The sequence below is a fragment of the Centrocercus urophasianus genome, unplaced genomic scaffold (genome assembly GCF_019232065.1).
Source record: "Centrocercus urophasianus isolate 14NV4802_14NV808 unplaced genomic scaffold, USGS_Curo_1.0 seq_28, whole genome shotgun sequence".
NCBI classification, from domain to species: Eukaryota; Metazoa; Chordata; class Aves; order Galliformes; family Phasianidae; genus Centrocercus; species Centrocercus urophasianus.
The window spans coordinates 3,091,188-3,104,879 of NW_024884844.1; the positions used below are offsets into that span (position 1 = coordinate 3,091,188).

The 13,692-nt window shown below is 36.6% G+C and overlaps 1 protein-coding gene across 3 annotated transcripts in view; it reads left to right on the forward strand.

Moving 5' to 3' along the window:
- PTPN4 (protein tyrosine phosphatase non-receptor type 4) overlaps window positions 1-13,692 on the forward strand; it is a 99,183-nt gene that overhangs the window by 60,020 nt on the left and 25,471 nt on the right. For all 3 annotated transcript variants that reach the window (XR_006170341.1, XM_042827369.1, XM_042827370.1), the window contains 3 exons: window positions 2,611-2,783; window positions 6,757-6,825; window positions 13,086-13,220. Coding sequence is in view for 2 of the 3 variants with exons in the window: in XM_042827369.1 (XP_042683303.1) it covers window positions 2,611-2,783; window positions 6,757-6,825; window positions 13,086-13,220 (377 nt within the window). In the remaining variant the exon portion in view is untranslated. The remainder of the gene's footprint in view (window positions 1-2,610; window positions 2,784-6,756; window positions 6,826-13,085; window positions 13,221-13,692) is intronic.

The following is a 13,692-nucleotide window of genomic DNA, read 5'->3' on the forward strand; positions in this document are numbered from 1 at the left end:
ATTGAGTCTGTAGCAAAACAGTATTATATTTTTTTTGTCCCTAACAGAGACCTGCCTTCAGTGTTTGAGTAAAAATTTTATTTTAAATAATGTATCTGAAGCTTTTTTTAAATTACTATTCTTACTGACTTGCAAAAAGAGCTTAAGATAGATTTGTAACATGCTGTATGGGTTTATCTGTCAAAGTACATACTTGATCTTAAATAACACCAGCATTCATTAGGTACCTAGCCAATTGTTTCCTAATCCTACCTATGTTTCTGCCTTTTTTTAATGAATATCTGATGTGTCTAGCACAATCTTCGTTGTATTTTAAGCTTCCGAAGGACTTCTGTCCACTATTTGTTTAAAAAGTCGAGTCTCTGGTGCATCTGTTTATAGTGTTAGTCTTTGTTCTCTCAGAGATGGGGGTGGGGAGTTTTTGCTTTGTTCTGGGGGTTTTTCTTTGTTTAGACAAAGTGAAGGAGACTCACTAGAGAATGTTTTTAATCCGATTTTTCTCCTGAGCAGAGTGAGATCTGCTTTTAAGTCTCTACTTCAAAATAAGCAAAGTGGGTTTGAATTAATGTTGCTACCCAAGGCAAATATCCAAGGGCTAAGCTGTTGTGTGCAAGAGGGACTCTAATATCCATTTTTTTGTTTATATTTTTTTGTCCTTTTAATAAAAGGCATCACAAACATAACTTAGATTTCACTTTGCAGTTTTCCTTCCAGTATTTCTTCTCAGATTCTGTAGGTAGCCTGTCACGTAGTGCGCATTTTAAAGGTTGTGATTTAAATTAATTTACATGCTTTTTGGCTCCCCAGTGGTTTCACCCTCAGGCTCCAGCCTCTGATCACCTCTGTCGCATCCCAGCTGCTTCCCTCTTCCCCCTTCTGCAGCGAGCAAACTGGCTTACTCTCTCTAACAAGATCTCTGGGCACAATTAGTGGGAAAATCATTTCAGAACAGAATCCAACTGTGACTCCCTGAGGTAGTCTTCTAACACTATCTCAACAGACTTAAAACCTTGAAATACCTATATGTCATACTATAGCGCATTCAGAATCTTCCCTGAGCTTTGTGCTATGAAAATGTTCTCATAGACTTCAGTGTAACCTTTGTGGTATTTTACGTGCTTTTGGCTGAAATACTGTAGGTATTAACAAGCGTTGCCTCTGGACCTTATGGTGAGCCCAAATTTAATGGAAAAGAGGGGCAATCTGTTCTAAACCCTGCTACTAATCGGCAGAACTAGGGCTTGTACCACAGAAGCACTAGCAAAGATAAGTTGCAGGATGTGTTTGGATTTTACAGAACCTAGAAGGGCAGATAGGGAGAAGAGTGGTGCACTTTAAGCCCACGTCTGGTACCCTTCTTCACCCTAAAGAATGATTCCTGGCTGTAACTGAGATGAAGGGCAGGGTTTGATAATCTGTTCTCGCTACACTGCAATGAAAGCCACAGAAGCTATGAATAGAACTATTGTTGAAGTACCTTTAAAGCTCTGAAACCCCAAGTTCCTGTGAAAGTGCTGTTTCGCATTACAATTAAGCTGATATCTCCACAGTTCCTTCTCATCATGCTTACCAACTCCTCCTTCATGCTACTTGTCTGATCTGGTGATGATGGTGACACGAAAATCATGTCAGCTCATTCTCTAGAATATAAACTAAGGGAAGCAACAGGTTGCTTTGTTTTTTTTCCTCTAACCCATAATTATAATGCTTCAAGAGTGACAAGAAAATGCACGGACATCAGTTCATATAACTTCATATCCTTTATACCGAGCTGAGGTGGTCTGTAATTTTACAAAATTGTTCACGTTTAGGATAGGAATGCATTTTGTTTACAATGCTACTATGCATTTTCATTTTGGGGGGAAGCTTTTTTAAGCTGAATAGGGAATGGACAGTTTCTGTTAACTAGTTTATCGCTTAATTTTTTAGTGGTGGTTAACACATCTAGAAAATACCAGGGCAGTTGGTAATAAGGGGAAATTAGGAAGAGCTATCTGTGTAACTCTTGTAAACTGAAGTACATAATCACTTTTTAGATTATTGCCTATAATTTACTGACTGTCATCAATAGATAATCAGAATTTGCTGTTCAATTTCAAAACCCAGTTAATCTAAGTTTGTTCTAGGTTCATCACGTGAGTAAAAGTGCAGTGTTTTTCTGAGCTATTAGTCATAATGCTCCAGTATCTCGACAAATTTGAAGAGCAGTCCAGCAAAAGCTTACCTTGGAAAAAAGAGTTTGCTGTTAAGTAAAAGCAGTGAAAGGCACATTGGCTTTTGAGTTCTTCAGTCGCAGGCATTTATTAATGTATTTTGGGTCATGTTTTTTGGGACCATTTCTTCCCATCTAGATTTGTTTCATTGCACCTGTGAACGAGCTCACCTGGAAAAATAAAAACAAAATGGCTGTAGCCTTTAAAATGTCTTTAAAGAAGGTCTTAGTGGTGTTTTTCAAAGATTTTCTAATACATACAGTCAATGTAAAATTAGAGAACTACATCAAAAGGCATAATTTTGGGGGAAAAAGATTGCAAAGGCCTCAGTATTTATCTTGATTTCAAGTGTGACTGGGAATGATTTTCGCTTGAAATCCTTTTTTCTCACTTTTAGCATGAATCCAGAGAAACATTACTGGGCTTCAACATGGTGAATTACCGAGCATGTAAGAACCTGTGGAAAGCCTGTGTTGAACATCACACGTTCTTCCGTTTGGACCGACCGCTCCCCCCTCAGAAGAACTTTTTTGCACATTATTTCACTTTGGGTTCAAAGTTCCGGTACTGGTGAGTGCTGATGTGAAACATATAGGGAAGAACAGAAATGAATTGACAGCTCATTAGTAAAGATAGCCAGTTATCTAGAATTTTATTGGAAAAGTGTGTCAATTCAAACGCTTTTTGAATCCTAACTTTCTTCACCTTCCTTCTTGGGGTAGGTTTCAAATATGAGTAATTTTCTGGTGAAGTTTGGAAATATAATTACTATATTATTAACAGTCATTATTGAGCTAACACCTGATATCTGTCTCACAGACTGTGTTTCTTTGTCTGCTTACCTGCAGGATTATGTTTGTTTATTTATTTTAGAAGTCTCAAATTCTAAGTGTTTTTTCTGTGTTTTGTAGAAGTGATGGATCTCGGGCATTGCATGCAGCAAGTAAACGGACCTTAATAAAGATCATATAAAAATCAGCCAAGAGAAACTTGTGCAAGTAAAGCCAACTTAAGTTAGATGCATACAAACAAGGTCCTAGATGATGACAAAAGGCATATAAGTTCTGCACAAAGGACAGTTTAGTGAACTTTGTGAACTTCGTGAAGTTTAGGAAGCAAGGATGGAATTTATATAATTAGAAATTATCAATTTAGTGAGCAAAAAGCTTGAAAGTCCAGAGAATGACAGTAGTGTAACTGTGATCCCCGGGTATAATTTGTACTGTAACAACTGAGTGGGTGGTATTGTTTTTTAAAGTGCTTTATGCTTGAAATGAAAGAAAAGTAAAGTAACTGAGTTAACTGTCGCTTCAAGCGAGGCAGAATGCCTGTGGTTTAAATTGTGCCTAAAGTAGAGAATAATGGAGCTACTACTAATCATCTGTCTAGAATGGCAACAGTATCTCTGACGTACAAAGGGAGATGATGAAAAAGCTAGAAAGCACAATAACGGTCTATTTCTGTTTCACTTGTGAATTGCATAAATGTATAAAAAGGAAAGTAATTCACAGGCTGAATTTTTGTACCATCTGTTTCTTTGACTAACATTCACAGCGTCCATTTGAGAAACACCATTCTGCAATTCCAAACAGTGTTTGAGAGTTGGTTCAATGTTACTGTCATGAATTTGGGGAAGCTTTTTCATTTCTGAGCAGATTTTGAATCATTGTGGTTGCTATAACAGAATAGCTCTTTGATGGTGACATTCAACTTATGGTAATGTAAGCTGAAAAGGGAAACCATAAAAATGAGGAAGGTCATTAAAGTTAATGAAGCAGCCAAAAGGCTAGAATTTGTGCAAGTAGTTTGAGAGCTTGTTTAGAGACTGCATAATAGCAGTAACGTGGCGTACAAGGAGAGGTTAAGGGCACTGGGCTTGTTTAATCTGAAGAGGAAGCTAAGGTGGGGGCTTCAGAAGCAAGCCTAAAGCTAGTGCTAGGTCAGATTCAGTAATGGTGGAGTCAAACTTTTGTGGGTGATGGCAAGTGGTAGAATAAAGGGCAACAGCCACACATTTACCTTCAAGAGTCAAGCTGGACTTTGGGATTTGTTTATTTTTTAAGGAGACTAGTTCTTTACTGGAACAAGTCACCCAGAAAGGTTGTGGAATCTATCCTTTTGGATAGATTCAAAACTTGGCTAGACTAAAGCCATGGCCAGACAGGATTTAGTGTTAGCAGATGGTTGGATAGGAGCCTCCTAGCCAACATTTCTATGATTAAAGTGAGCTAACAGAATTTTAAACTACCAGGGCAAGAGAGAATTATCTCAATTTCTAAAAGAAGCCATATATACAGAATTGGTCAACTATTGAATATTCAATCTGTTACTGGGCTGAAAGCTTCTAATGAAGCAAATTTCAGAGCAAGTTCAAAAAAAAAAAAAAAAAGTTGCTGCAAAGAATGGGGAAAGCTGCTCATGAAAATATCAAACTTCTTTAAGCTATTTGCGGGTTTTCAAAGTGGTGCTTACAGCATTCCTCACCAAAGCCTCAAATCCAGTGGCCAAAACACTAGGACTTTTACTGAATATTATTGTAGGTCCAGTCTTCATGTTAAAGGGAAGTTGCCAGTGAAATTGTGTAAATTTTTGTGGTAAAAACCTGAGTTGACTACAGAGAGTTTTGGTGGTACTTGAGTGATGAATGAGTAGGTAATAAAATGGCAGCTGAAGCTGAATGTTCAAAAATGCAATGTGTATGTTTAGAGTGAAAAGAGGAACATAATTATAACTAGTATGTGACTGTCTTGGACCTTTTAGGTAATTCTGTGAAAACATGACTAGTAGGGATCAATGCAGATACAATGTTACAGTTACTTGAAAGGGATTAAGAAAAATACAAATGGCTTACTGCTTGTCAAAGTTAAAAATGCAAAACTCCAAGAAGTTACCAACGACAGGAGCTTTGAAAAGAAATATATATACATATATATACACTAAAAATATATAAATATATATATATGTATATATATATACACTAAATACTACCCCTTATCGTGTCACTGAGGTCTTCTGAGAAGAGTCTGGTTGTCTTTTTGACTCACTCTAACAGACAACTGTTTATACAGGCTGATTTGATTCCCCTGAGTCTTTCCTTCATGAGGCTGAAATCAGATACCGGGTCTCTGCTCTGTCTGCCGCTCCACACCAGATGCACCAGATTTGTAAATGTTTTCACAGCCCCTTTGCTTGACTTGCTCCAGTATGGCCATGTGTTTTGGGCTGCCCAGAACTGGACGCAGCACCCCCAACGTGCTCTTGTGGAGTTGAGTAAACTTTTCCATCCACTTGGCCCCCAGCCTGTCACTGGGGCTGTTCCTCCCCAGGGGCAGGTCTTTGCATTTCCCTTCTCTGAATTTCTGTTAGTGCATTCACACATTCAGTAGTCAAATGGTGAAATTCCTTTCTAAAAGGATATTGTAAAGCCTGGAAATCTACTTTAACTCCAAAAAGCACATAGAAAACAGATTTAGTCTTGTGATTGCCACTAGTGATCACAACTTGGACCAGTATTGGTCCCTGGTCTGACCTGCAGTTATGTATGGAGTTTTAAATGGAAACAATAATTTTTGAAGTCATACTTTATAATTTTCTCTAAAAACAGCTGCTATTGGGCATTATTGAGATAAATGAATATTTCCATCTAGTTCCAATTTCTTATTCTGAGTTTTCTGACGGAGATTATTCAGACATGAATTACTCACCATCTGATTTCCTAATTACGTTGTATTTAGTGTTGTATGTATTCTGTAATACGCATATGAAAACAACTAATTATTTTTTGATTTTATATCACTGTATATGTTCCCTGTAAGGGACAGAAAAGAGCAAAAAAGTATCAATGTCTTTGTAGGACATGCATGCATGTGAAGTAATAAAAAGAGGAAGTTCTGCTGGTATCTAGGCACCAATTCTTAACCTCTGATAAGCACTCCAAAAAACATTGTATTGTTTTTCAAAGCAAATTATGAAATACAACCATGGAATAAAGGATCTTTGCTTTGACACGGGAGATGTGGTCTTAAAGGAAGAGTCAGCAAGTTCCAGTTTTGTGTTTGAGAAAGCAGAGTGCAATTGTGATGTGTTGATCTGTGTTTCTTAATGATAATTTGCTGAACTAAGAAGCAGTTAAGTTTTTTTTCTTTTTAAACATTTCAGGGAGTCGTTTAGGAGGAGTGTAATGTGGAACATTGGAACATGTGGAAAGTAATGTAACAGTGGAGTTGCATTACTTTTAATTGTGTGTCTGTGACAGAAAAGATGATTGTCCAGAGAATTATCCAGAAGATGCAAGCAGAACTTGCTTGTTGCTTTGGATAAAAGGAAAAAGGAGAAAAGAGTTTTGTTATGTTTTGTATTAATTGGTCTTTGTTAAACTTTGTGAGAGAAGACTTATGCTTACCCAATAATGTCTAAGGTTATATTATACTGAAGCTAGTGCCATTGCTTGAGCAGTAGAATTTTTCTTGAGATGGTTCAGTTCCAAGCAATAAATTATTATCCTAAGATGATTGCATTTAATGGATTTTGGTTTTTTTTCCAGTGGGAGAACAGAGGTCCAGTCTGTGCAGTATGGCAAAGAAAGAGCAAACAAAGACAGGGTATTTGCAAGGTAAGCAATTTACATTTGTACTGGATCAATAAGTGTTCTGTTTGTGTATCTTAAGATGCTATGGGGTTATTGTTTTCTGTTTGTAAACTTGCAAAATAGGGAGTCTTTTGTTCACTGTTGCTGGTGGCATGACTTGATTGTATCAAGGAGCTAAATTTTGATGTGGGTTATTATTCAGGCAGTCAGAAGTGGAAGAGAGTCAAAATTGCCTTAATAGTTGTATGTATATGCCCTCTTTGTGCTGTTTTTATTGCAGAGAATATTCTTTTAGCCATTATCTCAATATTTGAATGTTTAATCCCTGATAACAACCTTTGACTGTACGTGTGTACTTCTGTTAGAGTAATGGTGAGTGTCTGACTGAATGAGAACAGTTTTACCACTGTGGCCCCAGTAAGGTGTTGGAATGATGAAAAAACTGGACTGCAAGTATGCTGTTGCTGTAGATACAGGGGGGAAAAAAGTCCTTACAAGCAGGGAGCATCCTCTGCACTTTTTATCTGTTTAAGCCTTTTTTTTTGGGCTGAGGAATGTCTTTTAACATGGTTACCCATTAAGGAACTCTGGAGTTCAAATTCAAGATGTTTTTCTGTATTTATGTAAGGAACAGTTATGAATCAGCTAAAAACTGTGTAATGTATGCTGCGCTCTAAACTTGTCAATTTCATGAGAAGAAGTGGGATGAGGAAGGGCTTTTGAGGAGCATTTGCTTCATTTTAGAAACTCTTATTCAGTAGATGGCACTCTCTTCCCTTCGAATCAAAGCTAAACAAGTGCAGCTGGAGTTGTTTGTCTCTTATAACATATACTCTGGCTAAAACTGAAATCTGTGGCTAGAACCGAATGGTGTTTTTTCAAGTCTTTTCTTCTTAATAAAATACTTGACTTTCCTATATTCTCTAATTACACTTTTCACTTGCTTTTAGATAAAGCAATACATCACAGTTACCTTTTGGGCCGATTACTGAAGTGAATGACTGATAAATGGCTGATTCATGTATGGATCTGTCACAGAGTGGACTGAATTTAATGGTGTATTGTAACAAATACACCTTTGGAAGGCTTTTAATAGTTCATCTACTTTTCCCTCCTGTCTTCCCTGAGTTTTCCATTATGAAGATTTTTAGTATTTTAAGGGATGAAAAAAGCAAGAAACGTGAAGTGTTTGTAGAACAAAGCATGCTTCAAAAAGCTTAAGCGAAGATTGTTATTATCTTTAATTCCTTTTCTCCTAAACATTTAAGTTTCAGGCTGAAATACCATTCAGCCCCTCTGAATTCATACTGAAAGTAAATTGTGTTTTAAAGTTTTCCATGTATGACATGGATTTTGTTCCTGGAACCTCCTTTTTTCTTTCTGAGCGTGTTATTCTCGAAATAATTGCATTGTTGAACAGCTTTTTAACCTCTCAAGCAGCGGGTTTGCTTCAGTTGTTTCACGTTTTGAAAGGTTTTGAAAGTTCATTTTGGTGTCATTTTCCTTTTGATATGAAACTATAAGCATCTGAGCTTTGCAGTCAGGATTTTCTTAAGAGTGAGGTGGCCACTTAAAACCAACAGTATTATTTTTTAAAAATTATTATTACCACGTAAGAAGACTTACTAAAGATCAGTTATGATCTCTAGAAAAAGTACTGGATGTTTTTTCTAAAACTGTCCACATTTACCCTCTGTTTCCCTCTGTTTGAGCTAATACTCTCTAAGCAAACTTTTAAGTTCTTTTGTTGTACAAAAATGATGCTTAAGCTGAGATGTAACTTGCACATTCTACTTGTTCTGAGATGGGAAATGGTGACTGCCATTGCAGCATTCAGCTGGCCTTCACATGCCCAGCAGAACAGAAAGAGCACAAGGTATGGAAATGAAATTTCCCGACATTCATTTGAATAAATCAAGCTTTTTTAACCTACAGCTTCCAGGCTTATCTCTCTTTCCTCAGGATTTTAATTAAATTTAATTGATGTAGTCTTCATGGATTTATTTTTTTTTATCATAAAATGTTTTAGAATCAATTTTAAAATGGAGCCGTAACTCCAGCAAAGGAAGTAGTATGTGATGTGATAAATACTTTTTTTGGAGGCAGCTACGCAATTTCATGCTGCACTAACTGCAGCATTTAGAGGACTGTTGTTGCAGTTGTTGACATTTTTTTTAATCTCCATTACAGCTATTTTCTTGGCTTCATTTGTTGTAGGATGTTCACAATCCATAAAAACCCATCAGAATTCCCAGGAGCATAATAAAAGTGAAAGTAGATTATAGAAGTGAAAAAGTTCAATCAAGTTGTGAATTGAGTGATTTCTTAAAGAACATTGCTCTCTATCTAAAGGTCCTTGCAAATATTCTGATTTTATTCAGCCCCAGTGGGATCTGTTGGATATGAGAGGAGGTTGTTGGTGTGTGTTGTGTGGTTGTGTGTGGGCATCTCAGTTGGTCTGCATTTCTAACTCTTTATCATGAACTTATAATCTCTATTTCCAGCAACCCAATCTAATTGTTTCAACCATCCAGTCATTCAGGACATTTAAATTCCTCTTTCTTCAAACTGCATGTCATTGTGTGTTATTTCTGCAGATTTTCATGCAATTTCAGTCTCTTCATTGGAAGTTGCAGTGACCAGTTTTGCTGAGAAATTCATTCCCTGTGCTCTTTGTCAAAATACAAAGGAAAGCAGAGGCTCCACCTTATATTTCTTTTTGGGATATAAATGATTTAAGATTTCTACTTGTGTTTCCCAAATCACATTCTCTGTGCCATCTTGTGAGAATTTAGCACTCCAGCTGTTGGACCCAGAACCAAATTTTGTCTTTGAAAGCGTGAGCTTTGTTTATTTAGCTTTAGCCAATACCACTTGTGTCATGCATTTTTAGTTGTGTTATGTAATTTCATCCCACCTGCTGTGTTATTGTATTTGATGTAGTATTGCAGCTCCAAAGACTATTTCTGATTTTTGGGATGCAGGTGAAGTTTTTGGTTTCTGTTCCTTCTCAGATAGGCAGGACTTCTTCTGATGTTTTTAGGTGTGTTTCTGTAGATAAACCAAAATTATCATGAAATTAGAAAGCAACTTTCTCTACTAAGTAGCAGCCCCTTGTGATGGGGCTCAGTGGAAGCATCCAGAGTGAGCAGACAGATGCAGAATTTAAAATTTCAAAGCTTATTAAGGCATTTCAAAAGGTTTTTTTTCCTGGCTTCTTTCCCTTCTCCCATCTCCTGATCTGCACAGTGTTTTAAGGAAGCCATTGGATTATTGTAAGGAATGAGTAATAAAAGAGAAATTTGCAGGCATATTTTGCAATGTATCTTAAATGTTAATTAAAAAACCTCAAAACTTATTGTTAGATTTCTAAGTATTGGTAAGGGAACTAGTATGAAAAAGCCACAGCACTGAGAAGTTTAGTGCTGCACTGTGGTAACTTTTTCTTTGAAATTTCTGCAAAGACAGGAAATGGAGGCAGCAAACATGAGTGGGTGGGACTCTGAGGTTAGAGCTGTTAATAAAATAATTGAAACGAACCTTTGCTGATAAACGTTGCAGTTGTTTGTCATGGTATTGATTTAATTTCTGAAAGATCCAGACCCTGTCCACAGTAAAAGGTGAGTTTTCCTAACATTGGATTAAATTGATACGGAAGTGATGCTTTTCTCATTTCAAACGTGTACTTATTTTTTGCATAGGTTGAGGAAGTTTGTTCAACATGTAGTTACAGACTGAAGGTACAGTGGAGTGAGTTGTTTTTGAAACAGTCAGAAATTACATTTTTGGGGAAAATGCATTTCTTCCTTGTCCCCATGCTTCTATGTCTTTCTTCGTAGTTTATTTCCTGAATAATATAGAAAATAAAAGTGCCTTTCAATGTTTGTGTGCATTTAGAAACAAAACCAAAACAAAAATGACACAAAACTTCCCTGTAGTCCACTGTTTTTTTTTTTTTTCCACTGGAGATGGATGAATAAGGTTCCATAAGTGCCCTTACATGTCTGTCAGAAAATACTGTATTTTCAGCCCTGTGTTTACTTTTGTTATGATTGTCTGCATTTTCCCCTTGACAGTTCCCTAATCCGTAGAGTTTACCTCTTAGTAGAGCTGGTGGAGCTGTCTTTGGTGTTAGTGTGTTGGCTACAAACATACTTTGCAAAAATCTAGCTAATTATAGCCTTTGATTAGTAAAAGATAATGAACTGATAATATTAGATATGACTTTCAATTTTGCTGGTTTTGTTTTGTTTTAACTGTTCAGATTTTGAAAGTGGTTTGAGTTGCTCACATTTGGAGCGAATTATGTAAATGAGAATGTTGGTTTAATTGACTTGATGTTGAACTAATTACTTCTGGATCAAATTAATACTGCTTAAGCACAGTGATGCATTCAAGGAATGTCTTATTCCACAGGAAATAAATACTTGCTGTTTTCCACTATCAACATACTGCTAGACTTTTGTTTTTTAAAGATGTAATAAAACCTAACTCAGAAGGATTTAGAACAGCCTATGTTGCTTAACTCTCTGAAATTGGTCAGCTGCTATTCACCAAGTCTTCTGAGCAGCAAAACAGCATGCAGTACGTATTCAGAACTGCATGGGGGCAGAAGGAAGGTATAAAATAATATTAAAAACAAAACAAATGCTTAAGAACTCTTCACACCCAAATGTCTACTGCTTGAGTTCCAAACAGTGTTGGCATTAATAATAAGATGTGTGTTTCTGTGTGTGAAGCTAGATTATTCAATGTGATATTTGGTAGCTTTTTGTTTAGACTCTTGGTAATTCTGAGGATAGTCTACTTAAGGTGTTGGCCTGCATTGAATTTAAGTTCTATGAGAAGTAAAAATATAATCATAACTGAAGTTCTTGTTTCCAGTAAGATGTAATTTTGTGTGTCAGTAGTTCCTTATTTTCTCAAGGTTCCTCCTTTCCGGACTTGCACTTTCAGTAAATCTGGAAAGTGATAATGCCAAGATGAAGATAAAGAGGAACAGTTACTATCCTCCAGAGGACAAGAAAGGCAGAAGTTGTTTTTTGATACAGGTCTATGGGGTGGGGAAAGAAATGATGGAGGGCATTATGCTGATATAGGAATACGCTGTCACCTTATTATGCTGAATTGGAGAGTAGAGGAAGATGTGGTGATATAAATATATAAAGGTGAATGAAATGATCACAACATGAAAGACTCGTGAAATTGAGGAATATTTTGAATAAAAGGAATTTGGGTAATAGTTGAGAAACTGAGTTGCACAGAACTATCAGAGCAGTAGAAGTAAATGCAAGGACATCTATTTATGGATTGCTTTAAAGCATTTTTGGTGTTGGCTGAAGAATTCAGGTATGTTTACTTACAGGATCTAAATGATGCTCTCATCTAAACCATCAAATGTGATGCCACAAAGAAAAAGGCAGCCACAATTCTTGGATGATTCATTTGGCAGTGCGTGGTATAAAAGGAAGATGTTCTATTTCATGAGGTGTTGTACATATGGTCTCATTTGCACTCAGGAAATGTAAGGAGCAGCAGAAGAGAGGAGAATATGTGTTCTGGTGTGATCAGAGAATGAGAAAAAAAAAAAGTTTGCTTTCTTTTAAGAAACTCTGGGGATAACAACCTTTAACCTGAAGGATGTTTCTGGTACATAGCCAAACGGAGCCTAAAAGTTGCCCAGAAACAACTTGAAAGAGCATGATTGTGTCTGCTTTATTGTTGTCACAGCTCATTCTGGAAAGAAGAATTGTCACCTAGATGAAAATCCTTGAGTATGGGCAAAGCCCAGCAGCTTGGTTACTGTGTTGATGATTGCCCTGCTTTCTGTTCTTTACGGTCATTGGGAGGTTTTTGTTTTTGGACAGATATTTCCACTACTATTTTTTTTTCTGAGGTGAATGAACAGTTTTGTTACTTAGAGCTTTTCCACTTCTCATGTTCATATCTTTTAATGAATATTCTGTTTGTGTCAGATTCTCCTTGAGGCGCTGGAATTGACTGGTAAAGTTTTAACACCTTGCCTGCCTCCCTCCTAGCCAGCAGTATTGTATGACTGTTTCACTGATGTTCTTGTGCAGAGTAGACAAAGTGAAAACAATATTGAGGAAAATAAACTGCATAGGTACATTACTGCTTATGTAAATATAGTTTTGTATTATTACATTTCCTTTCTTCCATATAGCTCTGTTTTCTTGTGATTGAATATCCAGAGTTTCATTGTGGGGGAATTTATATAATCTTGTTCTCACCTCTGATTGATCATTTTTCTTTTTTCCTCCAAGATCCCCCAGTAAACCCTTGGCACGGAAACTCATGAGTGGGATGGACTGGGAAGTAGTGAGCAGGAACTCTCTGTCTGACGATAGGTTAGAAACCCAAAGCTTACCATCACGGTCTCCACCTGGAACCCCAAATCAGTGAGTAGCATCACATCTCTCCCTGGAAGTGACTGTCTTCCTCTGAAGTGAGGGACACACGTATGTTATGAGAGGAATAATGCTTTATGGAGGTTAAAAGAACTTCACAAAATCGTGTGCTGAATAGCTCTTTGGAACATTTAACTCTACACGAGAGACTGTCTGTGGGGTGAACTTTAAGTACTTTTATAAGTATTTATAAAGTAATTAAGTATTTATAAGTATTTTAAGTACTTTTATAGGTTTAAGTACTTTTCACTCAACCTATAAAAAGTGTAAAGGATAGCATGCTACTCAAAGAGCTTGAGTTTTATCAAGCATAGTTAAAATCAAATTATCCATTGGGCTAAGGAAAAAAATAATGAAATCTGTACTAATGAAATCTGTACTATATTCTAGAAGTAATTGGTTTGTAAAGTTTTTGGGGAAATGACTTGATCGTAAATACTTGTGGATCTATTTCCATCAGTTT